Source organism: Phoxinus phoxinus (assembly GCF_949152265.1).
Source record: "Phoxinus phoxinus genome assembly, chromosome: 16".
Classification (NCBI taxonomy): domain Eukaryota; kingdom Metazoa; phylum Chordata; class Actinopteri; order Cypriniformes; family Leuciscidae; genus Phoxinus; species Phoxinus phoxinus.
In genome coordinates this window covers 23,827,998-23,849,389 of record NC_136891.1, presented here as the reverse complement: position 1 = coordinate 23,849,389, position 21,392 = coordinate 23,827,998, and the positions used below count along the sequence as shown (strand labels likewise).

Below are 21,392 nucleotides of genomic sequence, written 5' to 3'. Positions count from 1 at the left end.
GACATCATCGCTATTTTTAGTGGGGCAGCGGTAGCAGATAAGGTTTGCCTCCACGCTGGAGAAGCTCAGAGTATACAGATCTCGCCACAGTGAAACATCTAGGCAACACACACTTGAACTAACATAAACAAGAACACTTTTGGGCTCCGCGCTGTTTAAACACCGGCATCTCAGAACAGCGCGGCGAAGGAAGAGCTTCTATCCGCGAGACGAAGAAGAAGAACAGCTCGGGACACTGAGCGATAACTTTACGCAGTAAGTTTCTCGCGGGACGGGGAGTTTACGGAGCGAGCTCTAAACTTTGCGACTCTTCTCGCTTTTGTCTCCGAGGACACTCGCTGAACTTCTGACAGACTGCTTTTAAACGAAAAAGTTTCGTTTTCTCTTCTATGTCTACCAAGATGGAAACTACTTTCTACGATGACTCTGTAAACAGCGCTTTCTCTCAGCATGACAGCGCCGCTTTTGGATACAACCACAAGGCTCTGAAACACAGCATGACGCTGAATCTGACCGACCCGGCCGGGAACCTGAAGCCCCACCTGAGGGCCAAAGCTAACGAGATCCTCACCTCGCCCGACGTGGGGCTGCTCAAACTGGCCTCGCCGGAGTTGGAGAGGCTCATCATCCAGTCCAGCAACGGCCTGATCACTACAACGCCGACTCCGACCCAGTTTCTGTGTCCCAAGAACGTGACCGACGAGCAGGAGGGCTTCGCGGAGGGCTTCGTGAGGGCGCTGGCCGAGCTGCATCACCAGCACATGCCCAATGTCACCTCGGCTCCCCAAACGACCATCAACAACACCATGGCACCCGTGGCATCTATAGCAGGTGGCGCGGTGTACAGCTCGTCCATGCGCCCCGATCCGCCGGTGTACGCGGACCTGAACACTTTTAATCCCGCCACCAACCCCGCGATGAGCTTCACGGGCGCGCCGCCGCCACACAGCGTCAACGCGCCGCTGCCCGTCCAGCACCCGCGGCTACAGGCGTTGAAAGAGGAGCCCCAGACGGTGCCGGAGATGCCCGGCGAGACCCCGCCTCTCTCTCCCATTGACATGGAGAGCCAGGAGCGGATTAAAGCCGAGAGGAAGCGCATGAGGAACCGAATCGCCGCATCCAAATGCCGGAAGAGGAAACTGGAGAGGATCTCCCGGCTGGAGGACAAAGTCAAGAACCTGAAGTCGCAGAACTCGGAGCTCGCGTCCACCGCCAACATGCTGCGCGATCAAGTGGCCCAACTCAAGCAGAAAGTCATGAACCACGTCAACAGCGGCTGCCAGCTCATGTTGACTCAGCAGCTGCAGACCTTCTGAGAAGAACCGGAGGACATTTGAGTTCACTTACGCGAGGGACAAACTGAGCCTGCGCGACTGCTGGCGTTAGCCCGCTGGGACCGGGACCGGGAGCGTCCGGCCGGCCGCGTGCCGTAAAAGGATGTTCTGACTGGACTTTAGAGGAGGGCTAAACTTCTCCAACTCGGTCCGACAGAGACAGCGACAGAGAGCATGAGACTCACTCTGTTACATGTTTTACTTTCTGACGAGAAAAGAGACTTATCCTTGTTCACTCCGAGCAGGTTGTGCATGGACCTGTACGCTTCAGAGGAGCGCTCAGTATTATAGGAGTAAAACAGGGGACACGAGTAGGGATATTCATGTCTGGCTCACCAAGCGAGAAGTTCTGTCCGCTAAACTCTTGCCTAAAAAGCTGCCTGACTTCTGAGTTACACATTGTACTTGTTTTGTTCTTAAACTGAATGGAATTGACTTTTTTCTTTGAGTTAGTCCAACTCCAGCAGTTTCTCTTTTTTTTCTGAAAAAAAGTTCATTAATGGGGTTTCACTCATTGTTATTTGTAAATAAGATCAACCAGGAGTACTTAAGTTTACCATTTGTAAGTAAAGTATACAATATAATTTTTTATGTTTGTTTTCTGAGCACATCAGAAACTAATCGATATTTATGAACTGTAATAAAGTATGTGAAACGAAAAACAATGTCTCTGTTTCTCTCTCTCGTGTCGTGTGTGTGTGTGTGTGTGTGTGTGTGTGTGTGTGTGTGTGTGTGTGTGTGTGTGTGTGTGTGTGTGTGTGTGTGTGTGTGTGTGTGTGTGTGTGTGTGTGTGTGTGTGTGTGTGTGGAAATGTCCACACTGAATAATGGAGCTGATGATGTCCAAAAGTTCTGTCAAAAACTATAATAATAAATATGAGAGCATGCATTCTGAACTGATTAAAATTTGAAATGAAAACCTCTTAGGACACACAATTAAAGCTTTTGAGACTTAAATTCTCAAAAGATTAAAGCAGCAATGATCACTTAAAACGTGTTTGTCAGGTGCAATAACGCTGAAACTAACAAATCATCTTCAAATAATTCAGTACTAAATTGTTAAAACGAAGTATGCATGACTTTTATCGCGTTATTGTGTCAACTGAAAACATAAAAGTTCTCAGTGGTTCATCATGATCAGGCAGTGTTCAGCAGCACACCAGCAGAGGGCGCACTCGGCCTACACTGGATCAATCTGAAGCCGCCACTTGTTTATTTTGTGATTCCAGTTTTTTTTAAGTCTGATCAGACTGTTAACTTCGGCGTGACTAAACGCCAATAGAAGACACACATCTTCTCACACATCACATTATACTATACATGGCATAATGCTTAAAATGGATATCACTGTTATATTATTTATGTGGGGAGTTTAATAAAAAAAAACGTTATGTATGTCACCACAAACGAGAAGTAAAAAAAAAAGTTAAAAAAAACAACAAAAAAAAACATCTTATTTCGTATTCAGGTCACCAACACAGATTAATATTTAGCATCTTTCAGATCCTCTTATTTCACCGCCCAAACTTGGCAAACGATGACATCATACCGGAAAACCGGTACCTACCCATATAAGGCAAGCGCGCGGTCGGAAGATCTACGTCATCTGAACTAGTGGGTGTGTATTACGGGAAGAGGAACTCCTCAGACTCTGCTCAGACTAATCTCCAGAAGACTGACACAGTGTTTACAGACCTTTAGTGCACTCTTTTGGAAGAAGGGGATTGATCATTGTCCTGACGCATTATCAAATTGAAGCTTTACTAAAATACACAACATATTACCATCAAAATATGAGCAGAATCTCTGAAAAGTGGCATTTTAGGCTAGGGCAGTATTGTGTGGTCATATACATACTGATTTGAAGTTCAACAAACCTACTTTTAGGATTGTTGAATTAGTCAATGAGTGACAATGACAACATCATAATAATTTAGTTTTAGCTTGATTTTAAAAACTTTTGACATGATATTTTTTTGTCCTCGTACTATATATTTTTTTAAAAGTGTAAGTCAATTAGCCTGTTAGCATGTGTGGTATTTGTGTCATAACATTTATAAATATGACAGTTTGCTCAGAAATGTTATGGAAATAATACTTCAAAAGAATATAGGCTATAGGCTACTTAACTGCAAACTGATTGTAACATTTTCTGACACTTAATCGTTTGTTAGATACAATTAATGAAAATGTATTATAGTTTAAACGTTTAGCTAATTGCATTCAATATAAATTCAGAGTTATTTTCTTGACCGACTTTATATGTAATTCAGAGTTACTTCTATTGTCTTTTAAATATGGAGAGTGTACTGCCAAATATACTGCAAAGCATTTATGGACTAAAATATGCTTTAATATAATTTCTACTGATACCTGTATGTCATGTATTTAAGTAATTACACAATTGTAATAATGAAGTAGCAATTTTTTCCTTTAAAATATAACTTCAAATGTAATATAACACAGTTAAAAGTATAATCAGGTATTTTACAATGTTAGTCAATACATAAAAATAGGTTTAAAATACTACAAAATAACTTTAAAATGTGACAAAATATTATTAAAACAAAATTTTAAAAATGAACTTAAAGGGACAGTTCACCCAAAAATGAAATGTCATAATTTGTCTCACCCTCATGTTGTTCCAAACCTGTATGAGTTTTTTTGTCCTGTTAAACATAAAATATATTTTGAGGAATGTGTGTAACCAAACAGTTGTTGGACCCCATTGACTTCCATAGTTTTATTTTCTCATATTGAAAGTCAATGGGGTCCATCAACTGTTTCTCCATCAACATTCTCCAAAATATCTTCTTTTATGTTCAACAGGAGAAAGAAACTCATACAGGTTTGGAACAACATGAGGGTGAGAAAATTATGACAGAATTTTCATTTTTGGGTGATCTGTCCCTTTAAGTGTGAAAATGTACTCTCTTTAAGTAAAGTGGCATTTATTTAATTTATTTGAAGTACACTACAAGTGTACATTAACAACAATTATGCACTCTTCGTTTTAGGGTAATGTCTGATTCAAGATCAAACTGAGAGGGCACTGTTGTAAACTCAAATACAAAAGACAATTCATGTCATGGTTACAGTATCCACGCAGCAGGTTTCTTGTAATAGAAAAATAGACCATGTGCACTTTATAAAAAATGTTATCAAAATAGGTTACCAATGTGCCTTTTTTACTTCATAGTTATATTAACACTTTATTTCAGAAAGTTACAAAACCTAATGCTGATTTTTTACTATTGTTTACTTCGTATTGTTGCTAAGAGACGACTTCTTTCCCTCAGTGATAAAGACGTAGAAAATCAGGTTCTTTCAGGTGCAGGTCTGCTTTGTCATGTCCACACGTTTCAGTTTACAGAAGCTCACTGCTTTCCTTCAGAGCGCTCAACCATCAAGAGGCTGACATGGGTTCAACCAGCTTTACCAATCCCTATGCGATCGAAGTCATTCGCATGAAGAAAAGCGAGCTGGTCAGTGGCATTTCAAATACAGAGGATTTGCTGGATCTCCTCATTGCGAACGGAGTTCTTCAACCCGACAGCCGAGCCATGATGTCCAGCATCACTGCGCAAGAGGAAAAGAACTCCAGGATGTTAAACGTCTTGATCGCGAGAGGAGAACGTGCCTGCCGAATCTTCTTCTACCCTTGTCTGAAAAGAGCAGAGCCTGACCTTTACCAGCACATGAGAACTTACGTGGGTGGGGTTAATGAGGGCATAAAAGACGCACGGAGACAGCTGATTGGATATCTGCTGGAGAAAGACAAACAAGGTCTTGTCAAATACTCCAAATCAAAAAAGGAACTTAATCCTGAAAGAATCCAGCCGACGTCTATACGGAACGAGGCTACGTCTTCAATAGAACAAAAACAAATCCCAAAATCTGATGGTGATCATGATGCCATCCTCAGAGCCATATCCTCAGGTGATCTCCATCTCCTCCAGGAGCTTATCAAAGGTTTGGATGTCAATAGTTCTCGCTCGTCCTCTGACACTCTGCTACATCTCGCTGCTGAATATGGGAAGGAGGCCGTTGTGTACTTTCTGCTCAGACAGGGGGCGAAACTGAACCTAAAGGACAGGGAGGGCCGGACTGCCCTGCACAGAGCTTCAGGACGGGGCCACACTGCGGTTGCTCTGGCCCTTGTGAAGGCCGGGGCCGACATCCATGCTACCGACCACACGTCAAAGACACCTTTGCATCTGGCTGCTCAAAATCAACACGAGAGTACGGTCAAAGCTCTAGTGCTCGAAGAGAAGAAAAGCCTCAAGAATCAGACAACTGTTCTGCACATGGCGGCCATTGAGGATGAGGCAAAACTGGCAGAGGTTCTTCTGAGGAACGGTGCTTTAGTAGATACCCGAGACGGTCAAAGGAAGACGGCTCTTTATCACGCCGTTCGCCACGGAAATGAGAAAGCGGCCGCTGTGCTGTTGAAGGCCGGAGCCCAAGTGGACTCTGTGATCGTGGATGCTGCCTTTGAGCTGAACAGAAAGTCTCTGTTGTCTCTGTTTTTGCGGTATGTCCAGATGTCCATGTCTCCGAACGAGATGAGCTCGGCTCTTTTTAAAGCGGTACGGAGGAACTTGGACGGGGTCGTGGCTGCGCTCATTGATCATGGTGCAGATGTTAATAGTTTTAATGAGCTTGGATACACACCTGTGCTTCTAGCCGCGGAGCTGGGGAATGCGGAGGCCTTCAAAGTGCTGGTCTCAAAAAAGGCCAGACTGGATGAGAGACTGCCAAACCAGATCTCTGCTCTTCACCTGGCCATCCAAACTGGCAGTATGCAAATAGCACAGGTAAATGGCTTAGCCTTTAAATTTAACACACACACAATGCTTTATCAGGGGTTTTCAACCTGGAGTCCATAAGGGGATGCCATTGAGAAGACAAAATAAAAAGTATTTTTAGGGCTGTCAAAGTTTACTTATTATTAGTAAAATATTTTACTGCAATATTTATAATATTAAATGTTTTATATTTATTTTATCATTTTATTCTGCTTTTTAAAGACTGGTCAGAAATCAAGAAACTAATTATTATCAGTGCTAGTAATTTACATGTAATCTGGATTATGTAAATAGATAAAACAAATTAAGTACTTATAATTACATTTTAAAATACTCGTAATCGGACTACAGTTACTTTTTGATTGATTACTTGATTACATGTTATGCTCACAATAGAAGTAAATTTTTCATTGATTCCACTTCATTGTTATATTCCAGGTTTGAATTGCACACACAGACCAGTAATGCCAGTACTGGTAACGCTTTACTTTAGGGTCCAATTCTCACTATTTACTATAGTTGGTTATTAGCATGCATACTACCAGGATATTGGCTGTTTATTAGTACTTATAAAGCACATATTAATGCCTTATTCTGCATAACCATATTCTACATCCCTTAATCCTCAATACCTAAACTTAACAACTACCTTACTAACTATTAATAAGCAGTAGGAGTTTGAGGCAAACGTAATTATAATGAGAATTGGAAGCTAACCTAAAGTGTGACCAATGTAATATATATAATTTTTTTTCGCTTTGTATTTTCAATATGGTACAAGGTTATCTTATTCAAATCAATGTGATGAACGAGTTCAAAAAGAACCTAAATAGTATTCAAAAAGTAGTCCTAAAATTTGTTATCTTTACCTTACTATAGTAAAAATCAAAAATGTATTGTTTGTGTCATGTAATTTGGACTCAGTCACTGACTACAATGTAATTAGCACAAATTATGATCATTTTATTCTACTGACAGCCTTGTAAAATCTTATCTGTCGGGCCCTGGACATCAAAAAGTAGAGAATTAGACTAATGAATTGGTCCTTAAAGGGATAGTTCACCCACAAATGAAAATTTTGTCATCACTTACTCACCCTCAAGTTGTTCCAAACCTGTATGAGTTTCTTTCTTCTGTTGAACAAAAAATAATGTTGGTAACCAGACAGTTGATTGTATACATTGACTTCCATAGAAAAAAAAAAACATGGAGGTCAATGGCTAACATCAACTGTCTGGTTACCAACATTCTTTAAAATACCTTCTCTTGTGTTCAACAGAAAAAAGAAACTCATAAAAGGTTTGGAACAACTTGGAAATCCGAAACTTAATAATCTACAGCAATAATCAAAACTACTCTTTGGGTCACTAAAGTACATTATAATATTTATTTTGATAATAAATCTGAAATCTTCTGTTCTAATCCAGATATTGTTGGATAAGGGCACAGACCCCAACATCAGTGGCCCCAAAGATCAGACCCCACTCCATCTAAGTGCATTACATAACCAGCCAGCGTTGATGGCGCTGTTGTTGCGTGTCGGGGCTCAGATTAACTCCATCACCCAGGATGGACTCACTCCCCTGCACCTCGCGAGCCAGAGCGGTCACACTGAAGCGGTCGCCCAGCTGCTGGAGGCCAAGGCTGACCTCTATGTCAAAGACAAACAGGGGAGAACAGCCCTGCATTGGGCAGCAGCACAAGGGGAGGCGGGCGTCATACAGCTACTGCTCGCTGCTGGGGCCGACCCCAACGCCTCTGAAAAAGAGAAAAAGACCCCACTGCACCTGGCTGCCACGCAGGGACACACCAAGGCGGTTTCGGCGCTGCTGGCCGGTAAAGCCAGAGTCGGAGCTAAGGACATGGATGGCTGCTCTCCACTGCATTACGCAGCTCGAAGCGGGAAGGAAAGAGCAGCTGGCGTTCTTCTAGCATCTGGTAAGAGCACGAATGTGGATGATAAGAACGTGTGGAGAAGGACTCCTCTGCATTTAGCGGCAGAACATGGCCATGAGCCGCTGGTGGGCCTTCTGCTGGAGAACGGTGCCAAGATCAACTCCCTGGATAACAATAAAGACACACCACTGCACTGCGCTTGCCGTGACGGGCATGTGGAAACAGTACAGAGACTAATAAACTGGACAAATGGAGAACGAGCCAACCTTCAGGCAACTAATAAAGTGAAGAAAACAGCCCTGCAGGTGGCAGTGTTAGAGGACACACCGGCTCACCAGAACATAACTACCCTGCTAAAGAAGAAGATGTTCCTTGTGAAATAATAAGAAAACTGTTTCATCATAAAATATGTTTGGCAGAAATGTTTGCTAAGCTGTATTATGAATCAACCAGCTAGCAGCTTTCACTCTTTTTGCGTCATCAGACTAATTTTACAAACATTATATTTAAAGTACAACAGAGACTGTCATAATATAGCTAAATGTATAGCCTACTAATATTATATAACGCTTAAAGTCAGCATGAAACAGAAGTTGTGATAGCCCTCTTCCCTATTTTGATGTATATCCAAGTGAAATGGCATCTTGAACAAGATTTTTTATTTGTATTTGATTGTCTATCGGGAGTTGATAGGTTGTGGTTTGCTTTTGCTGTGATGTCATGTCAGTGACAGGTTGTCCCACTCTCATGTCAGTAAACACGTCATCAGAGAAAAGAAGAGATCCAAGAGGAAGGGAATTATTCTGATTAAAGATTGCGAGGGTAAGTGCGTTAAAAAAAATAATGATGTGCATGGATAAAAATGTGTTTGTTTGTTTTTTATACTGCAATATTCCATAAAAACAAGAAGTGCCATTTTTGATTTAATGATGACTTAATGTTGCATGATAAAGCAATCCACAGTTTGATCAATAGGTGTCACTCAAGTCATGCATTTGGGAACCTTCACATGTAAAAACACCTACATGAGGCTATATGGTAAAAAAATGGCTATATGTTTTTTTTTTTCAGGTTATATAACGCACAATACTGTGGAAAAGCTCATGTAAATATGGGCTAGCTAGCTAGTTGTCACTCTTTTCACTCTAATGCATTTCTCAGGGTATATTTTCGAAGTCAATTTATGTAACTAAAATAAAAAAGATTACATCTTGCCTACAAAAAGCTACTGAACATTACTCCCATTAATGCTTAGAAAAAATAATCCACACAACCTTATGATGGTTTTGTTGAAACCATCCAAACGCCACTTTCAGAGAACTTTGAGAGTTTGACTCAAAACCTTATAGTTACTCAAACGGTTCTTGTGCCAACAACAACTGATGCAAACATAATACATTTTACATGTGGGATTAAAGGATTGATGTAGCTTGAAACAGCACGATCTCAAGTCATGTGACCGTCTGTCCACTCTTGTCATGTGACTCCGTGTTGACGGAAATGCTGCAGGAATGGCAAGAAACGAAGAGAAGCAGTTTGGAAGACTGAATCGACTGTGGCTCCAGAAAGAGAGAGAAGGTATGAGACGCATTCATGCTTTATTTAACCATGATGTGAATTCTCCCTAATGTGAAACGACGGAAATTGCCATCGCTATAAATGTCCGTGTAAGCTTCTGTGTTCCCACATTCGTTAGAACATTCAGTGTGATGGATAATATCTGTGTTTTTATTTCCAGAGGGTCGCATTAAAGATGTCAATGTGTCACGGCCAAAACTTGTGAGAAATCTATTTCGTTGTAATGCATCTCTTATCATTTCAATGAGCCCGCTCTCATAAATGACAACCTTACCTTTTTCATGGAACTTTTGTCATGCAGGCATCGTTGAATTCAGTGGCAGCAGTGACTAAGTGGATTCCGAGCATTAAGAAGGAAATAGAGTACTATCTGCAGGTACTGATCATACTATCAACACGTGAAAAGTAGCAAGATAGTACTACCATCTATCGGCGAATAACTTATCGGACGCTAACGTTAACTAACGCGCGCGCGCGCGCACACACATAGGCCAATAAATTTATTAGGTTTCCCATGTTCAACTGCTTAATAACGAAAATGTCTAATCAGCAACTCAGTGCATTTATGGTCATGGTTAAGGTGATCAGAATGAGGGGAGAAAGATGATTTAAGTGACTTGTTTGTCGGTGCCAGACGGGCTGATTCATAAACTGTTGATCTACAATCTAGGGTTTACAGAGAATGGTCTGTAAAAGAGAAACTAACCAGTGAGCAGCAGTTCTGTGGGTGAAAATGCCTTGTTGAAGGCAGATGTCAGAGGAGAATGTTACAACCGAGGTCTGATGCAGAAGAGCATCTCTGAACACACAACACATTGTGTTCAGAACTATCCCTTCTTAGTGGCATAGGTTCAATAAGGTGCTGGAAACATTCCTGATGGCATTCATGACTGCATCACGCAGTTGCTGCAGATTCTACATGCCTAAATGCAGTGAGTTGCTGCCATGTGATTGGCTGATTATATATTTGCATTAAAGCAATTTTTACAGGTGTGCCTAATAAAGTGGCCGTTATATATTATAAAATTGTGTAGCTTTATTTCAGAGGTAGCATTGCACCTTTCAACAACTGTAACATGTACAGAATGTGCACATTAATAACAACAATTAAAAAATGATAAATTATCCATAAATAATTATTAATCAAATATCAAATTGATTGTAAATACTATTATCAGAATTAGATTTAGATTTATTGCCAAATGCCAAGAAAGTATGTGTACACACACACACACACACACACACACAAAATAAATTGGTATACAGCTCCTCTCTGGGCTTTGGTCTTTATGCCTGGGGGCTGTTCCATAAAACAAGATTAGAATACAAGCCAGACTTATTTTGGTTAGTCAGACTTATTGTCGGTTGATTCTGTTTCATAAAGCAAACTTAAAATAGTTTAAACTCAGTTACCCTGGCAACTTATGCTGGGAAACTAGCCTGGTCCAGGGCAGGCTAACTGTCAGGCTAAGCCTCAGTTGTTGCACAGATCCTCTAACACTGACCAATAGGAACACAATTACTGACAATCTCTCATACCATTATTTGACTTTATTAAGCACTATAAGTCCAAAAATAAATATACAGTAAAGAAAATCAACTTAAATAAGACAATGATAAATTAGACAATATAGACCTACAAACATATATATGTCGGGGTTTATATACATATATATATATATATATATATATATATATATATACATATATATCCTACAGGTTTTCTTTTCTTACTGGCTGAATATTTTGTGATTTAATTAGATAGTTTTAAAAATGTATGAAACAGAACATTTAAAATAAATAATTACAAAATCACAGTATACATTTAAACTGGTAAGATGAATCTGAGCTTAGTAATTGCTATATTAACCTACACTTGATTTACCCCATTACAATAGTCCCTTTACGGTTATTTATATCATAAAAATACACTAAATTGTAGGTTTAAAATTCTAAATAAGGCACATCTAATGTCCAACAACAAATGTTTTAGCATATATATATTTTATGTACTTTATTATGTCTTTCAATTCAAATACATTTAACAATTATACAAATGGACAGTTCCTTTAAAGACATTATATTTCCCCCCAATAAATCTTATTTTTGCTTCTACTTTTTTCTTTTGTGATAATACCCACCAACACATAAAAACAATTAGAACAACAACCATTAAGTACATAGTTAGACACTTTTACATATGAAAAAAAATTGAAAAAAATCAAACATTCACATATTTATATCAAACTCTTATAATGACACATAATTCATAATGAGTTATTAAATTAATATTATTTAAATATCAAATATTAAATAAGTAAATAAATAAAATAACAAATAACTAGAATTAAGGGAGGGAAGGTTATTTAGTTATAGGCTAATATGTATTCCTTTATTTTATGGAATATTCTTTGATTTTAGAGTTGCACATATCTTTTCAAAATGTATACTTTTGCTCATAATTTCATGTTATCCTCTCCATAATGCACTGTATAAACTAAATAACCAAACCTTCTTGCTTTCTCCAAAAAAAAAAAAAAAAAAAAGATTGCTTTAAAAGCTGTAATTCCTAGCATTCTAATTAAATAAGTATAAGTCATCTTTTTTAAGTAGCTTAGGTCCTAAACCCAAAACTATATTTTGTATCTTTATTATATTTGGTTTCTTAAAAAAAAATATTCCCTGAATTAGGCCTACTTCTGTTCAATTGTTATATTATAAGTATAAAATTAGTTTAATGAGATATAAGTTCACTGCAACTGATCCAACATCCTAAAGATAAATTATTATAATCAGAAGATATTTCTGGTGTTATAAAATATCGCATAGCCTATTCATTTTCAAAGCAAAATGTATATTAGTCAGAATTATTGCGCTCCTATTTGGCGCGCATGCGCGCAGTAGCGCTCGTTCAATGTGAAGTTTTCAACAAAATTTAACTATTTGCACGACTTTCTAAGATTTTCAGATGGAGAATATTCCTGTGAAATGTACGTTTTGCAAACACCATGTCTCAAACGCATAAAACAGCACAAAATATATGCAGTTTGATGGTGGATCGATTTGATCTATGATCGACCTCCAGGGCTGCTTAAGAAACGCGTGCACACGCAGTTATCTAGACTAGATAAACCTGGATCAAATTAGTGGGATTGCGTGAACTTGAATTACCTTTTATGAAACCGCTTTAGCCCCAACTTATTTGTTAGGTTTATTCAAGTCGGGTTTTGGAGTTTAATCCCCGCTTTTCTAAGCGTCTTTTATGGAACAACCCCCTGGTCTCTCCTCTTTCCCTGAGGGCTCAACTATTTCCCTCTGCTCTAATGTAAGAGCCCTTTTCCTGTCACTTTAGAAAACATCCTGTAACAAACATTAGATTGATTTGGAATTGAGCAGTACCAGTCAAAAAAAATCTGAACATGCTTGATGAGTTTTGAAAATAAACTTCTAATCAAGGTTAATATAAATCATATCATTTGAGCTGGGCTGACTCACTGACCTGCCCGCGTTCACATTGTGCAAGATGAGAGGGACTGACAACCTCAGATTTTCATACTGGTCTTGCTCAGGAGGCGTTTAAAAGACGTCCAATAGCCGTCCAAACACAGCCCTGACGTCTAGGCTTAAACAAGACAAAATTTGGGCTGTCAATGAAAATCTAATAGACGTCTAACCATAGAAAATGTCAAAACATTATACCAAACACCTTGTAATTACTGTTGACTTTGCTTAGGCTACATGTTGGAATATCATAGGCCTACATCTTGCAAGTAATTTTGGTAAAAATGACGTGTAACCAAATTCAAGGTTATTTTGGCTAGAAGTGGGTTACTCATAGCTGGCCTATATCTATAATTAACCAAGATGGTAAAATGATTGCTATTGCTCGCTGGGTGCACACACTTTGCATGTCATGTACAAACCAAAGAGATAAAGAGATGGTCTGTTTGATCACAAGAGTCACATTTGGTTTAGAAAGAATGTGATCCTTTCATTTGTTGATACCTAAAAACAGTTGCGATCTGAAAAGCCTGGAAGTCAACATCTTTGCACTTGTATTTTGCAGCAGTCGCAGTTATCTCACTACCCAGAGAGGAAGATAGACGAGTTCCGTCTGCATATTGAAGGACTCGAGAGAGAATACAAGCGCTACCTAAAGAAACTGCGCTCCCTAGACCCTTCCTGCAAACACAAGCCTTGGGAACCTCGAGCATACACCAAGAGGAGGCAGGAGCCAAGTCATCAACACACCTGTCAGTGCATGCTTTCAAATTACTAGTCTTGTGAAACAGTTCACTTATTTCAACATTCAAACTTAATGGCTTTTTACTGATCAGATAGCTATCTGATTTTATTTACACTTGACCTCATAAATGTGTCTCCACAAAACAGATATAAATCTGATCTTTAATTCCCACGCTATTTGAAAATGACACTGTGTTGAGCCTTCAGGATGTGACGGTGAATGTTGCATTTAATTTGTGGCAGTTTGTGCATCTGCTTGCTGAAGAAAGATGGATTGGCACCCTTTTTTTAGGAACTAGTGGAAATACATTTTTGTGGTAATCAGCATTATTGCAATCAATATATTTATCAACACAAATATTGTCGATTTGGCCTAATGTGTGTACCGAAACTGTAATATTCCATTAAAAACAGTCCTCTTTGTAGCCACCATCTTGTTTAAGATATTTAGAACTACTCAGATTTAAAAAAAATTAAAATAACCATTTACTAAACTGCATTTTTAGCATTAATTTGTGGTATTTTTTCTTTAGTTTGACACCTTCTGTGTAATAAATCAGCATGCACAAACAGAGACGTGCACAAAAATAGCAATGCACCAAGAGAAATAAATCTAAATAATGCACAGTTTAAGTAATATGCATCTAGAAAACACTGAAACTAATGTTATATTTAGTGTAAACTGAGCTCATTCATATTAATGGCTGCATGTACATGAACAATAATATGCTAATATTCACATTTTGTGAACACATTCATCTGATTGCTAATATGGTTTATAGAAATGTGAATGAGACAGCTGGCATATGCATGTATTAAACAGACATAATTTCACGACAAAGGGCATCCTGGGTGATAACAGTTATAGATGGTTGTGAAAAATCTAGCTGTGAAAAGTCTTTTAAACTAGCTTTTGTATAAGCAGTAAGTATTTAAATAAATATAATGACCTACATTTTGCTATTTGTAAAAATCTTGTGTGTGGTTGAAATTACATTAACAAGAACTAAATTGATAAAGAGTTAATTAAATGACTAAAATTTATTGTAATAAAGAGCATCTCCAATATTTCCACAAGACAATGCCAGGGGAAAAAGTCATGTCTTAGTGTATGGAATATGCTGATTATATGTACACACTACACAGGAATTATCTAGTAGCTGTGGATCATGTAAACGTCAGAATAAAATCTTAACTTGAATATAGATTTGAATTGGATGTAAGTGTAGTTATTGTTCTGTCTTCTCTTTCTCAGCCAAAAAGCCGTGCCTCCGGAGCCCAAGCGGCCCCAGCAGAGAAGAAGAGGATGTTATTGAGGACACCAGCCCAGAGGCAGCAGGAAACCACACATCTCTCACTAATGTTCAAGAGCTCCCCACCCCGTCAGCTCCTGTTACCACCCAAGCCTTTGATCCCCCATCCCAGGACCTCCCGCTGTGCTTCGATCGGGCCCGGCTCGCGGTGGCAGTGGCAGGTTCACGCGTGGCTCTCGCAGGGCAGCAGCAGGACACCGGTACACTGACACGAGTGCTGTTCTCCGGCCTGCCCAACCTCCACAGCCTCCCGCTAGCACAGGCAGCAGCAAAAGAGCGAACACGGTGGCCTTCTAATGCCGAGACAAAAACCGAACATTTGCTAGGACTCGGCTGCTACTCGTCATCCTCTGACGAGGAAATATAGCTCAGTGAAATTTCATCACCCTCATTTGACGACGAAACATTCGGAGTTTTTACATAATTTTTGTGGTTGTTAAATACATGGAGACATTTAACATTTGATATTCATAATGTCATGTAAACAAATTTCAAATTTGGTGCATGAAAGTGAAACTTGAAAGTAAAGCATTTTCAAATGAAACCTGAAAGCTGTAAATCACCTGTGTTTATATTAGTCTTAACCTAGTTTATTCCAGCTGTGAATGTGTTAAGCAGCGTTAGAGTCTCATGAAGAGAAAGGAAATGGTTGAGGTGTGGTTAGAGTAGAATTCTGAATGGGAAATTTGTGATTACTTAATGGCATAAACAGAAAGTCTGAAGGGATGTTTACTTTTTACAGAAGTTTATCTCAGAAGTACATCTCCTTCGGTGTCTGTATGGTTTCAATTTCAACCGCACGATTTTATACAGCTCGATGCCATCGTTTAAGTTTAAGTTAGATGCTTTTTAAGTTGCACGGCGAACATTTTATTATCGTTCTTTACTAAATCGATCGTGTTCTGGCGCTTTGAAGAGTGCAGAAAACAAACACTGATCTGAAGAACTGAGAATGCTTAATCATTAACGCACCGTGAAGTCAACTCAAGAACCGTGCACAATAACAAAAATCCTCTTTGTTGAACTTGAAAGTGCGCCGAACCATTTAACAGCCTTTACGTGAGAGAATTTGCCATAGTTTTACAAACCCCAAAGTTTCAGATTGACATATGTTGAAGTCTGGCATATGATAATGCATTCACCGACCACAGCAGGCCTGATTAAAAAAAACGATTGCGAGACTATTAAACCCTCAGTGCACACAAGGATGCTGAGTCAGAGAGATACAGAGAAAGATGTCTGCGTTCACCAAAAAAATATGCCATTTTTCCTACAGTTTGGTAACAAAACTAGGGCTTTGCACTGCGGCCCACGATTCGACCCCAAAACCCCTCATACATCAGCAACAAGAATTGCTTAGCAGCACTTCTGGGAAACTGAGCAAGAACAGACCGTTGTTACTAGGCAGCAGTGGTGATGTCTTACTCATTCAGAATGTCATAGTGTGACTACTAGCACCTTTAGCTACATTTGCTCACACAATAGACAGGGTTTCCCATACCTGTGAGCTGAAGTAAGGAAACTGATACAACTACAGCTGACGTCAGTTGTCAAATAAGCAAATATTTCCTACATGGAATTTACGATAAAAGATTTTTCAGCTGTCTTCTCATGCATGGCATTAAAATGTCTTGGAAAAGGCTTTGCTTGCAGTATAAGTTTCGCATTTCCTACAATGACTGGGCATGACTTGCATATTGAATAATTTAAATTAGGTTATTATACCAGCCTTGTTTAATTCAGAAGATGTATTATATATAGTTGCTTTTACATTTAACTTAATGTAAATAAATATGAATACATCTAAACCACATAGCATTTGGAAATCCTCAAAATGTATTAAAATAAAGAAAAATTTACTAAGCAGTGTCACTTTAGTAGTTTTCATCAAGGTTACACTATTTTGATGGTCCACTTTAGAAATTCTACTAACTATAAGTGATTTTGGCATGTAGTTGCAAAGTTACTTATAGTCCATAGAATGTCTGTTGGGGAGAAATAAAATAAAGTGTTAGCAGATATTAAGCAGACCGTCTACTAATACTCTAATGACTGGTACTGTAGTTGACATGTAGTTGCAAAGTTACTTGTGGTTAGTAGAATGTCTAAAGTGGACCATTGAAATGAAGTGTTACCTTAATATTTTAATATATTTTTCTGTTTCTATCTTTGTAGTTAACGTCAATTTTGAACACATTGCAGTTATAAATCTAGGCTACATCACAATAACTGTTGTGGCAAAAATGGGTAGAAAATGTTTCACCAAATTCCCTGACAAAGTAAACATCAAACCTTTCCAACATGGTACATTTTTTAAATACTGGCTTTCGCATCATGTACGCTACATGATCACAAAATTCCATTTGATGTTTTTTTTTGCGGCATCTTCACTCAAATGTCTGATTAAATCAGAACTTGATCCACTTTTGCTCATGACGGTAAAGCACATCTCCGCTGATGCAACATCTGCAGCTGCTCAAATGAAAACCCGGGAATGACAAGTTACACATACAGGGACTTGGGAAGAGGGAACAATTTTGGGGTGGGGGTGGGATGGGTGGGGTGGTGGTTGTGTGGGGGGGGGGGGGGGGGGGGGGGGCTTATTTATCATGAATAGCATGAGAAGTGGGTAGCCTATATGAGAGTGAGGCCAAGCAACTGACAGAAAAGGCAGATTTTTCCAGGAAGGCATAGCGGCCTATGACTTGCAACAGGGTATGTAGCAGGGTGAGGGGTTAAGGTGAAGCCTTTTCCTGCCTCGCTTGGTTTTAACCACAGTGTTCACTTCACTGTCATAGCATCACCATTCTCATGCAGACCCCTGAGAATGTATGCTGCAAGATCGAAAGCGCACGCACATAATCATATGCGTTGACAGACTGTTTCATGTGGCAGCTCCTGCTCTTTAGTGGTATGTGAGAATGGGTTTACTGAAACACATTTTCTGCTGCATCACTGTTTACAAACACTCGAGCAAAACTCTAGATGTTCTAGATGCAGTTAAATGGTTTGCATTTAATTGTTGAAACTAAATGGTTCAGGGTTTGGCACATTTTCATTTTAAATTAATTTAATACAAAGCCCCTACTCGTAGTGTAAATGGTAATGGAAAAAATATGAGATAGAAGTAAAAAATTATATTTCAATGTTTTTGCGTTTGTTTGCGAAACATTTGCCTTCCCCCAAGAAACATTGAGTTCTCTCTAGTTTTGCGGTCCCCAGAGAAACTGGAAAGTTTCTGTTCAATTGAAAACTTTTTGCGTTCGCTCTCAAAAGCATTGAAATATATATTTTCCTATAGTTTTACCAGATTTAGTGAACTCAAAACTTTTGCACATGAGTTTTTAAAGTAAACGCCAAGTTTCCCAGAAGCAGTGTTGGGGAAAGTTACTTTTAAAAGTAACGTGTTAAATTATTTCTTCTAACTATAAGTAACTTTGGAACTACATCTCTCTCATTAGAGTATTAGTAGACTGTCTGATGTTAGAGTTAGTAGAATAAGTTGGGGGGGGCTCAAAGCTCTACCCCCGGGCAGCACGCCAAATACGCATTAAACTTTACCCCCTCTAATTGTATGTAAGTGTGAACTCGTTAAATGCAAACTGGCGATGACAAGGTACAGTACATATCCAGGGACTTAGTGGGAAAAAGGAACAATTTGGCAAATTAGCAAAAAAGGTACAATACTGCAGCAAGGTTTGTTGTAATGGGAAGAAGGAGGCAGGAACCGGCGAACATACAAACATAATAATAAAACCAACAAGCACAAAACGATAGCCTCTCACGGACGACTGCCGCACACACATAATAAAACAAACAAAACACGACGTAAAATCCAGGCCTGGTCCTCTCTTGTCCTTCACTGCCGTCGCTCCTCCTTTTATGCTTCCGCTCCTCCGTGAGAGATATGAGACCGGTGCGTCGCACAGGTATTGCTCATTATCAATCACGCCACCGGCCTCGCGCGGTTCTCTCACGGCCCTCAGCCTCGTCCTGCTTGCCACATACCCCCATCGCCCTTCGCAGGCCAGTGGGTACCCTCGAGCGGTCTACTCGCCCCCCTGTCATGGCGGCCACGGCACCTGGGGTGTAAGGACAGACAAGGCGAGAGAATAGGACGAGGAGCGATAGAGGGGAGAGAGGAGAGAAGAAAAATAAAAAATGATTGGACACACTGCCGCTCGGTCCTCAACCAACTGAAAGACTCTCACGCGCGGTGCCGTGCGATGGTACTGGACATCCGTTGGGGGACAGTGATGGCTCCTCCGGTCGAGGGCAGCCGGCAGCAAGTCCCCCGTTCCCCATCAAGGTGGATGGCAGCAGGCTCCGGCGAACAGGAGAAGCCATCAGTCCCTCTCGGACAGCAGCCTCTACTCAGGAGCACTGATCTCTCCGTCCCATCTGTTCTTCAATCGCTCCAGCACCCCCGCCTCGGCAGCCATCAGCATCCCCTTCAGCAGCGAGGGCTCTCCGACAGCGTGTCCCGCCTTCCTCGCGGGTTTCGGCAGTTTTTGGAGAACGCAAAAAAACATTTGTGAGTTTCTCTGTGATCGCAAACGTTTTGCAAGTGAATGCACAAGCATAGAAATATCATTTTTCCTCCAATTTTTTTTTTACATATGTCCCCTTGGGGCTCCATATATTTATTTACTGCTCTTAACAATGCATATAAAAATACCTGTTTGTCACCAATTCTATTAATTGTTTTACCATTTTTGATATCTAATAGATTTTTTTTTATAGTCTATATATAGCAGTGGGACAAATTAATTGTTAGATAAGCTAAACAAATATTCCAGTTATGCATAATAACATCACACATCAGATGTAGCTCAGCAACTCAATGAGAATGAGGGATGGGTTTGACAGTGAAGACTTGCTGCTAAATGGGGTTTCTATTCTCAGTCAACCTTTGTACATTACATGATGGCAGACAGGATGCTAGTGGTCTTTAAAGAGATCTGTGGCCCTTCTGAAGAACTCTTTCTAGGTCACAGGCCCCTTATGCAAATCACATGCCACACTGACCTATGGAAAAGCCTGAGACCTATTAAAGCAAGTTTTGCACTTATGGACGGATAGATGGATGCGTGAATGAATGCATGAAATAAGACATTAAAAGTTGAATATTATCCTTATCCTTTGATCAAAGTTTTGGCTTTTTTTCAAATGATCAAACCAAACTTTTGCAGAGGAAAGGCATAGGTCACCCAAAAACGACAAATTATTCTATGGACCAAACAATGTATTTCACAGAGGTCTTTTCCATTCAATGAATTAGGGCTGCAGGCTCCAAAATGGGGAAAAAAGCACCGTAAAAAGTTTAAGTTGAAATGACTTAAACACCCAAGTTGATTGTACTTTATTAAGGCAGCACTTTTTTTTACAGTGATATAACTTAATTTGTGAACCTCTTTGACCAGATTGAGTCTGTGAGTTGAATTTGGATTTGTGAGCAAATTAGTCTAATTCAGTCTGGTTTGTTGAAAAGATCCCACTCATTTACTGATCCTGTTCTCAATGAATTGGACTAAATTATTTATGAATTAAAGTTCAAATAATTGATTTAAAGATCCAGACCCAGTGTTTATAGCTGAGTTAATAGCTTAATGAAGGTGAAGATTTATTAGTGAAAAACCATGTCTGTCACACAAAGTTATTGCATGGCTTCATACGATTTGGAGTACAGCACATAAGTAAATGACTATTGTGCTTTTTTGCCATTTTTGACAATGAGCTAAAGTTTTGAACTATCCTTTAGTGGAAAATATATAAAATTGACCTTTTGTGTTCCACAGAAAGAAGAAAAAATTTGGAAAGTTTGGAAGGACATAAGGCTGGATGTAAATGTAGGCTACAAAACAGAATTGTCATCGGTGAACTGTAAATCTTGGTAACGCTTTAGATCACAGCCTGGAAAGTACTGCGTAATTAAGACAAATTTACAGCGTAACTTTCTGTAATTATAGTGTGCCTATGAAGTACTTGCCAGTATAAGGGAACAATATGGGGAATACAGGGGTAACAACCAGGAGAATTAAAAATATATTTATACTGTAAGTATTATAGAACTAAGGGGTAGCCTACTTATTCTACTATCAAGGTTTCTGAGTCAGTGATATTAGATTGTGTATGTATTTTTATTGTACTTACCCTGTTACTACATGGAATAAGAGGGTAACAAGCACCACTTTAATTTACGGCCCGCAATGTCACACT

The 21,392-nt window shown here is 39.4% G+C and overlaps 3 protein-coding genes across 3 annotated transcripts; all 3 read left to right on the top strand.

The window, feature by feature from the left end:
* The first annotated feature begins 43 nt into the window (after positions 1–43).
* On the top strand, positions 44–1,990 carry jun (Jun proto-oncogene, AP-1 transcription factor subunit). The gene has a single exon (XM_079639820.1). The coding sequence runs from the start codon at positions 390–392 to the stop codon at positions 1,314–1,316; it is 927 nt and encodes a 308-aa protein (XP_079495946.1). The 5' UTR covers positions 44–389; the 3' UTR covers positions 1,317–1,990.
* Positions 1,991–4,752: 2,762 nt separating this feature from the next.
* On the top strand, positions 4,753–9,291 carry caiap (CARD- and ANK-containing Inflammasome Adaptor Protein; the record flags this gene model as incomplete). Its single annotated transcript, XM_079584672.1, has 2 exons — positions 4,753–6,150; positions 7,569–9,291. 2 exons carry the CDS (start codon positions 4,753–4,755, stop codon positions 8,418–8,420), a joined length of 2,250 nt encoding a protein of 749 aa, XP_079440798.1. The 3' UTR covers positions 8,421–9,291.
* Positions 9,292–9,459: 168 nt separating this feature from the next.
* On the top strand, positions 9,460–16,155 carry LOC306983876 (uncharacterized protein). Its single transcript, XM_079584673.1, has 5 exons — positions 9,460–9,615; positions 9,776–9,816; positions 9,917–9,991; positions 13,682–13,868; positions 15,116–16,155. Exons 1-5 carry the CDS (start codon positions 9,549–9,551, stop codon positions 15,538–15,540), a joined length of 795 nt encoding a protein of 264 aa, XP_079440799.1. The 5' UTR covers positions 9,460–9,548; the 3' UTR covers positions 15,541–16,155.
* Positions 16,156–21,392: the final 5,237 nt, after the last annotated feature.